Below are 16,338 nucleotides of genomic sequence, written 5' to 3'. Positions count from 1 at the left end.
GCAATGTTCGGCTGATTGTTGAGCAATTATCCGGTAAATCCATAAAGTGCCGTCATGGTTGCTCTTTCTTTATATCAGTGGCCGATGTCGGCTGTGTTACCTGTACGGCTACTTTAATAACATTATAATCTGTCAACAATCAACTGAACCGCGGCCATTGACAGCCGTTATATCGATCCAAACCGGATTATTATTAACAACAACCCACCACGGCGAATGCCGGCTGTGAACTTTCCTATATTGGGAGATTTTTCACTTTAAAAGCTACTCAAATATTAGGCCAGGAGGGCGCTAATCATCCTTGAAAATCCCCGACAATAAACCGCCCGAATAAAAGCGCAGTTCGATTATTTAAGTCCACTTGTGGTGTTTGCTCCCCGGTAGATTCTTCTTCATCCGATGCATTTTACCGGCGAAAATGCACTGACCACTTGGTAAAGAAATACAAGAGCCCTCAAGAGGATCAAAAACATACAGCTTAGGATATGCGCCGGCGACGCTGCTTGTTTCCGTCACTTAAAACGCAGTATAAAGTGGGCCACTGTAATTTTTACAAAATATTTGACGTTGCAGTTGTACGCACATTAATGAGCGTTAAGCTTGTGTGGTCAGTGTCACACACTGGCTAAGTAAGTGCCGCAGACAACAAATGTCCGTTCAACGTGTCGGGACAAATTGGAAAAGTAACATGTTTAACTCAAAACGAATGTGCCGGTGCATTAATCTTAACAACCATCAGTGTAAGTGCTGAGCTCATGGAATGCAGATTTTGCACAGTTGATGGTTTAACGCTTTGCACACAAAAAATCTACTGTACTCTAATCGGCATAAAGCCACTACCGCTACGGCCAGATCAGCAGATTTATATAGAATAAATTTAAAGTCATAAGGAAATACGATTTTTTTTCATAACAAATATCCATTTGGTTATTGGTAAGCAATAACTTGTCTTAATGGAAATGTGACGATTAATTTTTAAGTGCTAAAATTCTGCATTTTAGCGGTAATTGATACTTTGCGCCCGCGCAAGCAATACCGATTGTCGATTTATTGCTGTTTCACGAACTCTGTACTGCACAAAACGCATCTGGCATTATTACTATCAGTGCAGTTACTCGTAATTCCATTTTCGTTTTTTTTATACATTCTCCTGTTGTTATGTTTCTGTCTTTGTTATCATCCTTTCTGTCTTTGGCTTTTCGGTACTTTGTAAGTACACGTAGAATAGACAAACGCAATTTCGGCCACATTTCGGACATTCGAAACGCATCGGACACCGGAAGGACCACTAATTCTGCTGATGCAAATTAAACCGCCATGTATGGAACATGTACATGCGCCAATATTATACTGTATTCCTTTATTGCCTGATTACATTTTATAACATAAAACTTTGAAAACTAGCGAATGTATTGTCACAGGCAAATTTGAGAAAGAGATCAGCTGGAGCACGTTATCCAGCAGCAGCTGTGTTCCCACTGAACGAAGAAATGCTCTTCTTCGCTTATCTCACATAACGGCGAAGCGACAGCTTTCTTCAGAGCAGATTACTTATATGGAAACCAGATGACCAGTGGCAATTGGCAGAGGATTACTGCGTTTTAAAATCTGCGTTCATGATGATGGTTGTGGCGCAGCATGAGCTTCTGCAGCTTGTTGAAATTATCCATGGCAATTTGATTATGGGGATCAAGCTGCAATGCTCGCCGATAGGACTGCTCGGCATCCCGCCACTGTCCATTCAAATGCAAAATCGCGCCGAGATTTATCCATCCGGACACTTGAAACGGCTCCATCTCCACGGCACGACGGTAGAGATACTCCGATTTAATATTATCACCAAATTGTCTGTCAAAAAGGAAGAAATCAGAGGGATTAGACAGCTGTTAGACCGGAAGTCACACAGCGCATACACACATACGATGGACGCTTGATGGACAGGCTTAAGAATCCATCAAAACATTCCTTTCAGCTTACATTTGTCAGTGGGTCTGCCTATTTATAAATGTTGCGGGAATGTAATTTACTCAATGGCTTGGCCATTCTATTCAGATGCCGGTCAGCACACTGCAGAATACAGATATATGCCAACTAAAGTAAAAGCTTTTCCGTCCACAACAGTTGTACCGCATCGCTTTTAATTAACGTGACCTCAATCAGCTCGCAGACGATGTACATGTGCACTGTAATAACATGCATTCTTCTGTAAGAATTTGTACGCATATTACGATTCATTCACTTTGCGGATTCTTTTATATTTCGCCATCCACAGCTAATTAAAGTACTAATAATCATTTATGATAAGGTCAGTCGTGCATCTACGTCTGTATACATACTACACAAGCAAGTATGCCGAAGCGTTGTCACATAATTAAATTTTTAAGACTACTTTACACTAATTGTAATCTCAAGTTAACGTATTTTGTGGGGCTGTGCAGAAAAAACCCCGAAAATTGTATCAATAAGCTACAAATAAATCTTTCTGTTTTTAACTTAGCTACCTACATAAACTAGTTAACTTCTATTGAAAACTTTGTTAATTAAATGTTCTGTTTTGGAAGAGTATGTGCAGTTGTCATGTTATGCAAATACGCGCATTCGATTGTCGGCCCAGATGTGTCGCTACAGTGCGATTGTGGAAATGCTTTGTAATCTTGCACATCTGCAGTACGTATGCATGCAACTGTAAACTATGCGCGAATGGGAGAAATTTGCCTCGTGCATTGATGTGATGAATGAGCGGAAGAACATTGCCGGTTATGATTGATAGTTTCCTCTGTGTGCAGTGGTCCAGAGAGCGGATTCTCACCTTAAGGCACCGGCGGCAACAGTCAGACTCTGAAAGTCATTGGGATACATTTCCGCTGCTTTGAGCAGAAACTGGATGCCCGTCCCTTGGCGTCCAGTGTCCATCAAGTATTGTCCTGAACACATAAATACAAATACAATGCCTATTATCAATCTTCACCAGCAAACATTTCTGTGTGCATTCATGATGATAATTTCTGCTCGAATTCCCATTTACCATAGAAATGATATACGGCTGAATCGTTCGGAGCCGCATGAAAGACTGTAGTGAATATCTGGTCAGCGTCCGTTGTGCGATTCTGCAAGAAAATGTTGTGAACACCCAAGTAATGCATATTACGTTGTAATACGCAGCACCCGTACGGAATTCATTCTGAGCTTAATTTTGGATTTGTTGAATTTACTTCTCTGAATTATTTCTAAAAATAATTTTGGATAAAATTTCTACTATAATATAAATTTATGCTTACAGTATTGTGTTTATTTTTGCTTGTTTTCTCCAAGTGTAAAAATGGCAGACAATTTTGATTTGACGCGGACTCCAGCAACTAGTACTAGTTTCACTTTATAACGCTATGGTAATTAGTGTATTAATGTTTGTACATTTTCACACCCGCATTGGTGCTAAGTGGATCTTATCAAGTGCGAACGAGATCCTAACAATCACTTCATGCAAATGGAAGGCCAATGGGTTTTTGCCCGGGCGATCGAATAACACTTTCCAACAGATTTCGAGTATTATTTCAACAAACTTTGTGTTTTTTGTCATAGAGTGAGACAGATACCCTACAAACAGTGCACAGTACGCAACAGGGTATACGCTTGCGACATACCTGCTTGTACAAAAACCTTGCATAGGTCAAATGTGCCGGTACATGGTCCGGCTTAGCTTTGAGTGCCCTTTTGTACCACAATTCGGCCAAGGCGGATTCATTCAAATGAAAATATGCTTCACCTGGAAATACAACAGTACAGAAATATTCCGGGATATTTATCTGGATCATTCGGGCACAGTTAATTAAACCCCCGCTATCAAAGGAGACATCCTACCGAGCATGTTATAAAGGCTCTGTGGTGCATAGTATGCCGGCATCTTGTTGACCGCTTCATTGTACAGCGCCACTGCTGCCTGCAGTATATGAATAAATATTGGCATGATTATTACTCGTTTTAATCAGCTTACAAGAGATTTGCCGACACGCAACGGCCCCGTGATACAAAAGGGGGGAAAATTCGGGTTGCGTGTGGGAGCGCGTATGCAGTATTGTGATGCATTATATTTAAGTACTATATTTACTTATTATTTGCGACTTGCCTGATATTGTTGCTCATCGGCGGCCAAGCGGCCCAGATTAAAAAGACACGTAATTTTCGCACTTTCGTGCAGCTTGGGATCTTTGAGCCGACCCGTATCCAGCTGGGCGCACTGCCTGTAGGCCGCTTTGGCATCGGCGTGGCGCGCCACTGATTGCATGGCTATTCCCAAATTAAGATAGGCCACTAGGGAATTAAACAGGGCCACATCAGATAGAAATGAAACGCCGGGGATACCGTATTATATGTATGGAAAGAGTGACCTATTCCACGCTACGGGTGTTTAATAAGGTAACCAGATGCGCCAATTGCAAAATTACAAAATAGATGAGCAATCGATCTGCCGTCCATGACGCCATACATATTCAACGTATGCGCATACGTAAATACAACCGCCTTTTCAGGCTTCAAATATGCAATATGTTTAAGCGGTTTGACAAAAACATTTTCAAAAAGAACAAAACCGATCGCCCACTATTTCTTCAGAATTAACGCACCATTTACAGATAGTAATATAATTACTAGGTATTTGTCATACAATATAGTAACGTATCCGCAATACTTTATAGATTTACTGGACCGCGTTATGTTACTGGGCTATTTCACATTTTAAATAGAAATATTATTTTATACAGGTTAAATTAACAAAAAACTAAACCGTGCAAAAGTAAACCATAGTACACGTGTATTTTGTCGAAAGGTCCGAATAATGCTTACACAAGCTTTGCAGAATTATTATGCGCACCTGCCATATTGTGTCGGTAGTAAATGGCATTGCGGTAGCTGGCAATGGACTCGTTGTAGCGACGCTGGTCTTGCAGTAATCGACCCCTACACAAAATACAGAATACCACAAGCGCTCCACAGAAGGGGAAGACAACCCGACCACTAGCCATTAAAATGTCATTCATAATTCATTTTCCGCCAATAATTGATATTGACAAGATCGGGTTGGATGGACTAGTGGCCGTAGCAGCATCTAAAATGACCTAACCCTGCTTATATAGACGTACAAGTTATAATGCGTGTCCGCCATGTTTGGTCGATAATTCAGTGCGGTGATATAGGCCACTTCCGCTTCTTTTAATTTACCCCTCTGATTCCAAATGTTACCCAAATTACTCCATGATTTTGCCGGATTGATGGCGGCCCCCGCGATGTACAGTTGCTCCTCCGTTTCCCAGTCGGCATTGCGGCGCCATGTGCGTAACGAATGGCAACACAGAAGCAGGCATATGCCGGCAGCTATTGACCGCCGCTGTACACCGCTTTTAGCGATATTACTGGCCTTAATTAGCCCTTCCGCCATCATCCAGGAAAAGCCCATGCTGGGGATGTAGAGAATCCGTTCAGCGATCACGAAGCCGACATAAAAGAATAAATTACTAGCCGGCAAAAATGCCAGTATGAGGATAGCCAGTGCGATGACGAGACGTTTATGGGACGATATATCCGGCGCTCGACGATTTTCCCCATCGTTTAATTTGCCAATTATCCGCAAGAGGTTTTTTATTCCCACAACGAGACCGGCATAAAACGCGATCGATAGGATATTCCGCCGATCGGCTAACGTGTTAATTAACGCTACCGCTCCCATGGACCAGTCATAGCTGAGTGTCCAGGGGTACAGCAAGAGCTGGAAATTGAATACCGGCAGATAAAAGAACGTCAGTGTACGGGTCAGCCAGCTGGGAGAATCAGCGGCTGGATTATCGCTGGCCGCGAACACCGGCGTAATGTTGCCCATCCACGCGATCCGCGCTCCCACGACCACACCCATCCAGCCGAGCAAACACACAACACCCTCCAGACGTTTGTTGGATAATTTCTGTATAACGACAATTGGCCATGGTTAATGCGCGATCAATATTGACATTTGTTAGAGGCATCGCATATTCGCGTTATGTTACATGTGTCAACGATGCCAGCTCATGGAAATCGGTGAATCCTTGGATGACCACCACATCGTAGATGATGCACACACCCAGGACGGTTATGCCGGTTTCTGCAAAAAGTTCAAATAAGGCCTGATTTTGCGGGGTTAATATGTGCACATATGCACTATGCACAACGAGGGAAAACTGATACGGATCAAGAGGAAGATCAGATGTGATTGAGAATTTTAAAATAGAGGCCAATAGCCCCGATACCGTGTTGATTTAGGCAATCGGGGTGAACGGTGACGTGGCGCCACCCCGGAGCATGGGAAGATCAGCGCCCGTTACAGTAACTCGCGGTGTGCACTAACGCTTTGAAAAAACAATTCGGACGGAATCGATATTTTTTTCTCAAGGCATGTAAATGTTTACGCGCCAGATCCGATGGATCACAACCGAAACCACCGAAATCGCACTTCAACCGAAATCGCCTGGATGATTTATGGATACTACGAACTATACAGCTAATTACATGCTGGAGCTTTAATTACGGGATGGTTTTAATTGTGATATACCTATTCACAAAACTGGCTGTCGACAACCGGCAGTCGATAGGACGAGTAAAATTACCGCTTTGACCTCATGCGTTAATTATGCAGCAGCTTCGCATAATCGTTAATTCTTAATGCTACATATTTTTGGACTGACATGCACTACGGCAGCCGGTTATACCCATTTATAATAATTACTAGAAAATGGTGAACAAGTTGCGTTAGACCATACTCTTGCAAATTTGTTATGAAATCAGCATCTCCCGCTTTGTGGTACAGAATTGGTCAGTGTAATTTACATTCCAAAATGTTTAGTCCGGTCGAACACAAATGAAATTTCGTCAAGTGTGTCGAGCAAAGTTAAGAGATGTTTTGTCCCGCAGCTGATGATCGAGACCAGTCATACATACACAGTACAGTACTTGCCTTTGAATAAACAGGCACATGTTGCACAGGCACAAGTCGCAATTAAAAGAAGCCATCGTAATGGGAACACTTCGTGGTCCTTGACGGGATTGGCAAGTGGTTGTTCAGCGGGTAAATTAGGATTTGTTGGCGGGATGGCCTTTCCACTACTGACCACTTGATCGCGGAGTTGGCAATAGCGGATGTACGCCAGCAGACTGAGCAGGAACAGTACACCGGCTCCCACATCGGCCCGCCCGACCACGCCGGCCACGGCTTCCGTATGCACCGGGTGGACGGCAAAGCTCAGGCCGGCTAGCGCCGCCAGCAGGCGGTTGCCCGCGCCGGACAACTGCTGCAGTAGCTGCTGCAAGAGAAACGTGGCCAGCATGTGGAGAAGGACGTTGAGCGCATGGTAGCCAGCGGGAGCGTAGCCGTGCAGGAGGAAATTCAGACGGAAGGTGGCCACGCACAGGGGACGGAAGGATTTATGACTGCCCCCTAATGTTAGCTTAGTGCCCCAGAAGTCGTTCAACCACAGCTGATGGAATGGGGTGTCGGGCAATAAATCCTGATTATCGAGGATTGCTCGACTGGAAAACAATATAATGCCGCAGAAATTAGATGTGCATTACTTAAATAACCCAAGTCACAAACGTCACTGCGAATGCTGCATAAACAAGACGTTCGCAAGGAGGTGCGTACGGTGGTACGGCTGTAGTATAACCTTTTGTCGGTAGCTTTTTATTATGAAAAAACTGTGATTTGTGATTGCAGCTTCTCTGATACCGCTATATCTAGGCTGCTTGAAAAAAATGGTAGAAACATTCAGCATATAAAATAATGCTACCTTTGTCAGACGTATATTATTTCTTCTGTAGTTCTATGTGGATGTGCAGTTCTTCATTGTCGGACATGCCGCTAATAATAAGCGTGTCACACCAGTAGTACCCAACCATAGTTGACAGTGAATGCTAATTATACTGTATTATAAACACTCATTAACATGTTTTCTGAAGTTGTTAAAAACAAAACCCTGATTACGATCAATAAGTAATATTTCCTTAAACTGTTACAGAGTCAACAGGTTGTGGTGCAAGTGTTATAGCACTTTAAGTAATTAGTGAATTTACAATTTTGTTTTAAGTTGTTAATCTCTCAGTGCTGGACCGCTGTATATTGTATGCATACTGTAAATAGCATGACGTGGGAGAGACAAGCTAATGCATCATCCTTATTTTTTATACATACAGTCAAGAAATGGCACCAAATATGCGCATGTGACTTATATGGACTAAAATCCAACAGGAAACATTTTAAGGTTGTGGATGAGCGTAAATGCCTGAACATGCTGTGGCATCGTTAGACTATCAGCCGAGCTGTTGGAGCGTAACGCGTAATCCTGTATATGGGCTGTGCATTGATACTCTTAAAGCTATCAAAAACCGGGCCTGGCATTTACCCGGACAGGAAACAAAACCCAGATAGATAGCCGCACTGCAAGCCGGTTATGTGTCGTACATCCTTGCGGTCCATTAGACATTGTTCATGAAAGTTTAATGAGATTTAGATGGCGGGGATAATATTGCAATATTTGATTTCAGCTGTGTAAAAGATAAATGATGTACAATGGCCGCGCGTGTGTTGACTTACTTATCGTCGTAGGCAAACTCCGCGTCCAGTGTGTTCCAGTATACGGCACCGGCTAAAATGGGAATAAGAAAACTTTCCCGGTATATCGGCATCATCGGGTAACGGTCGAAAAAGCCTCCAACACATGCCTCCCACGCCAGTTAAAAGCGGGAAAAATTAGCCAAGTAGTTCAAGCATCGTATGTGCATATACTAGTAACTATAACACAAAACAATGCAGACCGATCAACATCCGTCATGACACTCTGCGGCATTCCAGACAAAATGCCGATTATAAGCAATCTTGTAACATTCAATCAGCATGCACATCATCGCTATGAGGAGAGAGACAGAGAGGCTTGTTTTTTCGAGCCGTGATCACTGCCGACAGGATCAATATGATTATGATCAAAAGAACAACCGGCACAACAAATCCGCTGGCACAACCGGCAGCGCAACGCAGCCGGTCACTTTCACTGGTACGGCCGATGCAACTCTGCGTCGTATCTGTATACGCAACAATTGTGCTAAAAATGCGGTTAGCAGCGGCAAGCACACTTGTTACAAGCGTATCCTAATCGCCTGTAGTCGATGTGGGACAATGTGTTAATGGTAAGAGCAGGACAATTTCCTTAGCGGATCCCCCGGCTTCCGGAGTGGATGCGGAGTGCGTTTCAAAAATGAGAGTATAATATTAACCGAACAGCGCGGCGATGTCGGTGTCGTCGGTCGGACAATGCAATAAGGCTCTGTGTTCGTGTATCGGGCGCAGTGAAAAATGCCCAGTGCCAATATGTCTAATACTGGCTGTGCGTTGCAGGAGAATAAACTGAAGACGCGGGCGATTTGGCCTCGGTTCCCAGGAGGATAGACAGTTTTAGAGAGAAGTAAAACGGGAAAGATCTAATTTAGAACGACATGGGATCACTATTACCGAATCTAGGGCGGAGCTTGTATGCGAGTGAAGTGCCGTCGACGATAGCCAATGGGCTGTCAATACGGCTAATAACGCGGGTATCCAGAGGAGAGTGCAGTATACTCGAGTAGGCATTAGGCACACTGCACTGGACGTGTTATGGGAACATTGTTGCGACTACTACTTAACGTATTTATAGTGAAAGCGATAAAATCGCACTACAATTTTGTAAATACACGCACAGCATGTTTTTTTCAACTTACATTAACAGTACTGAGCCAGCAGAACAAAAGGTCTTTGCTAATTATGCTATAATACGAGTACATGTCTCAAAACATAATTATTCAAATTAAAACGTTTTATAAAATTAACGTTATCTCCGCACATTCCATCGTGGCTCTTTAATGCGCCTGTTTTCATTGTGCTTCTGCAAATCTTTTCACAATTATTAATACTATTTTAAACATTTTGCAACGCGATTTTGCGGTAGTCCAGATTGACTTAAATTTACAAAGTCAAATTTAACATGCATAGCAGACAGTTACGCAAAAGTGTAGTGAACGCGTCTTAAAGGTTTTAAAACTTTTTTAGAATATGGAGCTGGTTAAAATCAGGTTACGCGTAATAGTGTCATGGTTCATGAAAGGCAGTAATCCATAAATTCATCGCCGAATCGACATGAAAGAGTGAGTGACTTGCATCTTGTTGAATTATTGCAGAATAGATCACATTTCACGAAAATCTTGACACGCCTTTTTTATTATTTTATGGCGGCAAACGCCACGCTTTTGGACGCCCACACCAGGCCGACATAATACCCCGCTAAGACATTGTAGCGGTGTTTTCTCACGAACACACGCTGCTCTGGGCCAGAGTAAACGGTTAATGGTGAAATGTGTAAGAGCATACAATCCCATATCCGGTCCATTAGGATGCAAGCCCACACTGCATACATTCAATTCTTAGCGTTAGAAAAACAACCGTTCAGGCGAGGAACAACTACGGCGTGTTATAGTAAACATCTCCACGTCAGGCGAGTCGTTCAAGTACATCGCTGAAGACGTTTCCGGTCAGTGAACAAAACTGCATCGAATCACTACTCTAATCGGCGCGGACAAAAAACAGTCTTCTTAATTTTCAAGCACATTAGGTTGTACTTGCCGCTACTGTGCTTTGTATAGATATTCGTATTATCAGCCCAAATTGTAAGATTAATCATATGGAGTGGACCGAGTCAATCGCATTACCACAACGTATCGAATAACAACCCGTTATAATTAAAGCCAATCATAAACATGGCAACCAGTGGTTTACTACTCTTGATTGTTGTGCAATGTGCATGATGACTAGGGTGGTTTTTTCAGGTTTTGCGTACTGTTCCGTACTTTTCCTGTGAGTGTCCGCTCGAGTTCAACACCAAAAAGTATATTCGCTATCGTATTGTTGAAATCAGATAACTATCTAATGTATATAAAAGTAAGTTTTTATGTCATCAATTAATTATGGTTGGTCTGTAGCGCAAAAAAAGGGACTTTCCGGGGTACGTACTAGGAGGTAACCTTTGTAGTTTGCATTATAATCGCCATGTCGCGGTTGTATTAGAATCACTGGGAATTTGGGAGTACGTAACACAAGCAACGCAAAAGACAAAAAAATCCAAGAAACTTGATTGCTTGAATTTAGTAATTTCAATTTGGCGTCAGTCTCAAAGTCACAACTGCAACTTGCATATGTGCAACTGCAATGCTGAAACAGTATGCAACGCAAGCGAAAATGTATATACTATATAGTATTTCTATTATCTATAGATAACTAAGCACGAGTACAATACAAATCACAAGTCACAACTGTAACTAGAGTACTGTAGTTTGTACACAATTTTGTATTTGTTGGTATTAGACTGACGGACCTTCCCTTGTCGTAGAAAACTGTACGATTCAGCTTAGACCGTATAATTCTATTCGTAGGCGGAAGTCCAGATTTTACGTAATTTTACTTTTCACCTCAGTCAAAGTAAAGTATTCTGCTTGCCGCTCACACGTTTACAAGTGGAAATACTAGCGAAATGTTGGAGGAAAACGAAGGGAGCGGACAAAGCCAATTTACGCACAAACACCATGACTTCTTGTTTGTCAAGGGGGGAAATTCGGATGTAGCATTGTAGAAGAGATAGCAAAGCTAACACGAAAACTGCCAATATGACATACAATTATCTATAACGCTAATAGTCATTATATAGCTATGCACACAACATTTAAAACTCTCATTTACAGTCTTTCAAAGTTAAACGTCACAAACCCTGCAACGATCTGCGCAAGTTAATCTCCTTTCTCTTCCGTCTGCGGATATCTTTCTGCATCTCCCTCTTCGTTGTCGTCGCAGTCGCAGGCGTGACCGCCTTCTTCTGCAGGAGGTGCGGATAATGCGTCACTTGAGCCACATAGCGTCCGCTGCCCAGACCTTTCTTATCCTGCTTGAAGATAGTCCGCACCGGATACCAGCGGCCATCCTCCTCTGCGCCTAATCCCTTACTCTCGTCCCAGCCGATCTTCTTCATCAGTCGGAATCCCACATTGGACTGGGACATAGCGAAGCATGGTCGCGACGGCCCCGTGAATCCGCTGCTCAGTTGGTGGATGGTCGACGACTGATGATCTCGTGGAGAGGTGGAATAGAATGTCACCGCGCACGTATCACAGTAGAACGGCTGCAGGTCGACGGAGTCTTCGGTCGTCGACTCCTTATCAACGGCTTCGTAATTTTGAAATTCCACCAGATAGGCGGCGATCTGCGGATGGCGGGATAATTCCGCTAAGTCGGCCGCGGTTTGGTGTTTTTTATTCTGGAGAGTGTGCGACGCTCCGGAATTTATTAGAAGTCGTACAGCATCAAAATGGCCTTTTTGTGCGGCGCACATCAGCGCTGTCCATCCGAACATATCGACGGAATCAACAGGGAATCCGTGCGCGATACACACCGTCAGCTGTTGCAGATTGCAGTCCGCTGCTGCTCTTAGGAAGCTGTCAATTGTAACGTTCTTTGGAGCTGCTTCGAGCACGTTGCCTTTGCGTAAACGCTGCGCAGATGATGTCTTTACTGAAGCTTTTGCGGAACGGTAAGGGGACTTCCGCACTGTGAGATCCGTTTCGGTTCACAGCGCGCACTCAACGGTTTAAATTCAGTAAATACTACTTGATCGTAAAATGCCTGGGATTCCGATGATCCGACAAATGGTGTTCCAACATGTTCCCGGTTTCTGGAATGGATGAAATCTTCGACGGTGCGCGATGGTTCTTGCGCTCGAACAAAATTCAGCATTGTGGATTCGGGTTTCACGATCGTGAAATCGAGCCTTCAGTAAGTTACCATCGCATTCACAGGCTCTCGACGTCTATCGAAACTCGGAAACTGAAACATGCAGTTCAGATATGTCAGCAATTAGCGCCAGCTAGTAGTTAATTAAAAAGTAAATACTAGAGTAATCCATGCAGCACCCAGTAAAACAAAAATGAGGATCAACTATGTACTAAGTCAATGGACCTGTCATAGAGTACAAAAAAAACACATGTTTTATCGAACACGGCCAAATCTTACCGTAACTCCTTCCATTTTCGAAAAACGTCATTTATATATCTCAAAATCTGTTAAAATTTTACAGCAGTGTTCCTTACCATTTACTGATTTACAGGAAAATAAATAGCAGGGACGCATAACATAAGTACTTAGAAATTGAATGGGTGTGCTTCTGTGTGTCGTGTAAATTTGTGCAGACTGTGAACTCAAGTGAACTTTATCGTATTAATTTCTTCCTCATTCACAAAAATCAGTTCGGTTGGCACTTGGCAGTTGACCAACCATATTCTTGTTTTACACTTCTCCTCATATGTTAATTTTTTTTAAAAATTAAGTACGAGAATGGAATCTGCTGCTAAAGAAACCAATTGCTAAGACATTGACGCGCTTAAAACATTTACGATTAAAACTACAACACTTGCACAGGCACCATCCAGCTGTCCAAACAGGACAAATCGTACTGCAAATACCTAAATAATTTCACAGCAAGTATCGACCCAATAAAAGTGCTTATTGGGACCACGTGTAGCACCTGACAGTCTGACACCTGTAGAACACTATATCAGTAATAGATACATCACGTAGAACATAAGTAATGTTCCAAACATCCCTTAAAATTCCCTTTAATACACCTTTACACCACCAGCATACAACGGCAAGGTCACACGGGAAATCATTCGAAATTCACACAGTGGAGAAACTATATATCTGCTACATCCACAGCTGCAAAAGACTGTCAAAACCACTGCGTCCCAGTTAAAAAAAAACTACCGCAACGCACCGTTTTGAATGCTAAAACAGATCCATCGAAATCTTTGATCGTCTTCTGGCTGCTGCGCACTGACTACTGTGCTCATCCCAAGGGTCATCTCGTTTACTATACTGTCTAATTTCTAAATGGACGGTAAATAATTTGGACTACTCGCTCAAACACCGGACGGTTAAGAACTGGACAGGGATACACCGTACTGCAAAATTAATCCCTCCATTCACGATCTGACATTGTGCTGGGCTTTATTGTAGATCTTCACTTGTTTAAGCTGCGTTCCATCCACACTAGTGTAGACGATCTGCTCAGCCGGTGATCGACGGGCTCCGCAAACATTACAACAATCCAGCACGGCCGAGATTATGCCAAACACCGCCAGACAAAAGTACACCAATGCCACGACGGATTTCAGCATGGCCAAATCCTTCAGCTGATCAACGCTCAATCGGAAGTCAGACAACTGCGAGGCCGATGGCCCGGTGGGCTGTTCCCAACGCGGCAGCGCCTCCCGGCGGGCAATCTCGTTGCGGACCAGGTAGATGTTGTACATGGACAGAGAGAACATGGTCAGCGCCTGGATGATGCACACCACCGAAGTCAAGATGCCGGCCAGAAAGAGGAATTTGCGGGTTTTTGGGTTGCTGATGATTTTCTTCCCGGCCATGACTTGTAATATGCCGGTAATGGTGCCGAAGATACCGGTCCAGATGCCAGCATATTCGATGGGATAGCCCGGAGCTCCAGTATTGTTGTACAAAATCAATGCTGCGAAAATCAAAAAATGAAGCACCGTCAAGATACTGTATACATACGCACGCACTTTAAAAGTTATTACTATTCTTTGGAACAAACAGTAAGATTTTGGAAATTTAAATTAAACGTTAGCGCGGTTAAAAAACGACAACTGCATTAAAAAACTTATTGTTAGTAATGGTACAATATCATTAAAAACGAGGAAAAACACAATATAAACCAACTAGAAAAGATCTGCAAAATCAGAACACGAAATCAAATGACTTAACCAAGCAATTACCCTATCTTTAAAATATTCATACCAAGCCATTAATCACAATTACAAAATAAGAAAAAATATTCTCTCTTGCATAAAAATCCGAAAAATATTTCTGTAAGAAGCTACACATAATATTATCACACCATAGTGGGCAACCCGCACACCGGTAACTCAGTAAGTGCTACTGTAACTGACCACCTACAGTAGTGCACACTGCGACATTATCTGTAAAGTACGAGACCTGGAAAGTTAGGAAAAAAATCAAGGAAGCCAGTTCGTACTTTCAAAACTATCAAGTTCGTACTTAATCAGTCAAAGACTCGAAAACCAAGTCCAAACTTCAAAGTTTGATGACATAACAGCATAATTATCGTTATCGCATGTCTACCAGCATATGAAAAACCATAATAACCACATTCCGAAGGAGAAGTCACAAGTGCATTAATTTAAAGCGTAGATAACGTTTGCAGAGGTCTGGCATTTCTTTGTGAAATTTCTTTCATTGGAAAATCTAAATTCCAACTTCAACGCCGCTTTAACAAATATGCCACAATTTAATCGCCATACTTGTTGTTTCGATCACACAAATCCCTACTCCCATAACAATCTGGATATATCCCAAAATGTGGATGGCGCCGCGCTTGCGAACCTCGTCCACTTCCACAATCACTGGCTCCTGGGTAAGATCCGTCATTCTGGCAGTATGGGTACTTAGTCTAATCCTGTTAGTTACGCACAAGACAATGCCGGAAACGACTCAATAAAAATCAGAGACCAAACCAAGACCTGGTAATAACGAATAACTGATATTTTCCAACTAATAAGAGTTCCACATGTACAGTTTCCGCACTGAATGATGAGCGGGTCAAAACTGCAGCAGGGCAAAGGAAGATGAACTGATGCGGAAATCCATCCAAGGCTTTCGGTCTACCTCCTTGAACGACTAACCATAATTGCTGATATCAGCATGGAAATTGTGTCACTCATTGGCATTACAATTTCAACGTTGGCATACGGTACGGTAGCACACCGTGCTGCACGCGTAATGAGTGATCTATGACTAGAAAGTAGAAACTGGTCGTATGAATGAAAACTGGAAAATAACCATTCCGTGGTGCCATCGATTGAATGCCTATGAACAGTGTGTTGTAGTGTGTACCGAGATTCAAGTAAAGTAAATTCACCTTACCGTCAGTGAGTTCACTGTGAAGCCGGATAAGTGATTGCCGGCATTTTAAGGACAAGAAACTCTGACGAAAGTGTGCAAATTAAGCTACCCGGTAGGAGTTTAGGCTTGAAGTTCTGGATGCCGGCGAACTTGTCAAATCAAAAGCTGTCAAAGGAAGATCTGTTCCGAATTATCGTAACATTTTCCATGAGAATTTTAAACTAACGTAAAAATTTGCAGTACGTGAACGTTTAAGAAAATGTGGTGGAAATGGAATTCCAGTTACCATTTACCTGTCCGCGCTCACGGCGCGC

At 42.8% G+C, this 16,338-nt stretch overlaps 3 protein-coding genes across 3 annotated transcripts; all 3 read right to left on the bottom strand.

The window, feature by feature from the left end:
* Window positions 1-1,408: 1,408 nt before the first annotated feature.
* Window positions 1,409-9,299, bottom strand: LOC129581277 (protein O-mannosyl-transferase TMTC2-like). Its single transcript, XM_055472260.1, has 11 exons — window positions 8,609-9,299; window positions 6,977-7,548; window positions 6,033-6,127; window positions 5,136-5,950; window positions 4,868-4,953; window positions 4,120-4,308; window positions 3,859-3,933; window positions 3,642-3,763; window positions 3,026-3,107; window positions 2,810-2,924; window positions 1,409-1,848 (listed from the first exon to the last, which is right to left on the bottom strand). Exons 1-11 carry the CDS (start codon window positions 8,701-8,703, stop codon window positions 1,602-1,604), a joined length of 2,493 nt encoding a protein of 830 aa, XP_055328235.1. The 5' UTR covers window positions 8,704-9,299; the 3' UTR covers window positions 1,409-1,601.
* Window positions 9,300-11,486: 2,187 nt separating this feature from the next.
* Window positions 11,487-12,820, bottom strand: LOC129580863 (G patch domain and ankyrin repeat-containing protein 1 homolog). Its single transcript, XM_055471586.1, has 2 exons — window positions 12,695-12,820; window positions 11,487-12,653 (listed from the first exon to the last, which is right to left on the bottom strand). The coding sequence occupies exons 1-2, from the start codon at window positions 12,818-12,820 to the stop codon at window positions 11,793-11,795; spliced, it is 987 nt and encodes a 328-aa protein (XP_055327561.1). The 3' UTR covers window positions 11,487-11,792.
* Window positions 12,821-13,688: 868 nt separating this feature from the next.
* LOC129581281 (uncharacterized) lies at window positions 13,689-15,985 on the bottom strand. Its single transcript, XM_055472266.1, has 2 exons — window positions 15,424-15,985; window positions 13,689-14,609 (listed from the first exon to the last, which is right to left on the bottom strand). The coding sequence occupies exons 1-2, from the start codon at window positions 15,548-15,550 to the stop codon at window positions 14,065-14,067; spliced, it is 672 nt and encodes a 223-aa protein (XP_055328241.1). The 5' UTR covers window positions 15,551-15,985; the 3' UTR covers window positions 13,689-14,064.
* Between the last annotated feature and the right edge of the window lie 353 nt (window positions 15,986-16,338).

Source organism: Paramacrobiotus metropolitanus, unplaced genomic scaffold, assembly GCF_019649055.1.
Source record: "Paramacrobiotus metropolitanus isolate TYO unplaced genomic scaffold, Prichtersi_v1.0 Parri_scaffold0000005, whole genome shotgun sequence".
In the NCBI taxonomy this organism is placed as follows: domain Eukaryota; kingdom Metazoa; phylum Tardigrada; class Eutardigrada; order Parachela; family Macrobiotidae; genus Paramacrobiotus; species Paramacrobiotus metropolitanus.
Note: the sequence above shows the minus strand (reverse complement) of the source record. Positions and strands in the feature narration are given on the sequence as shown.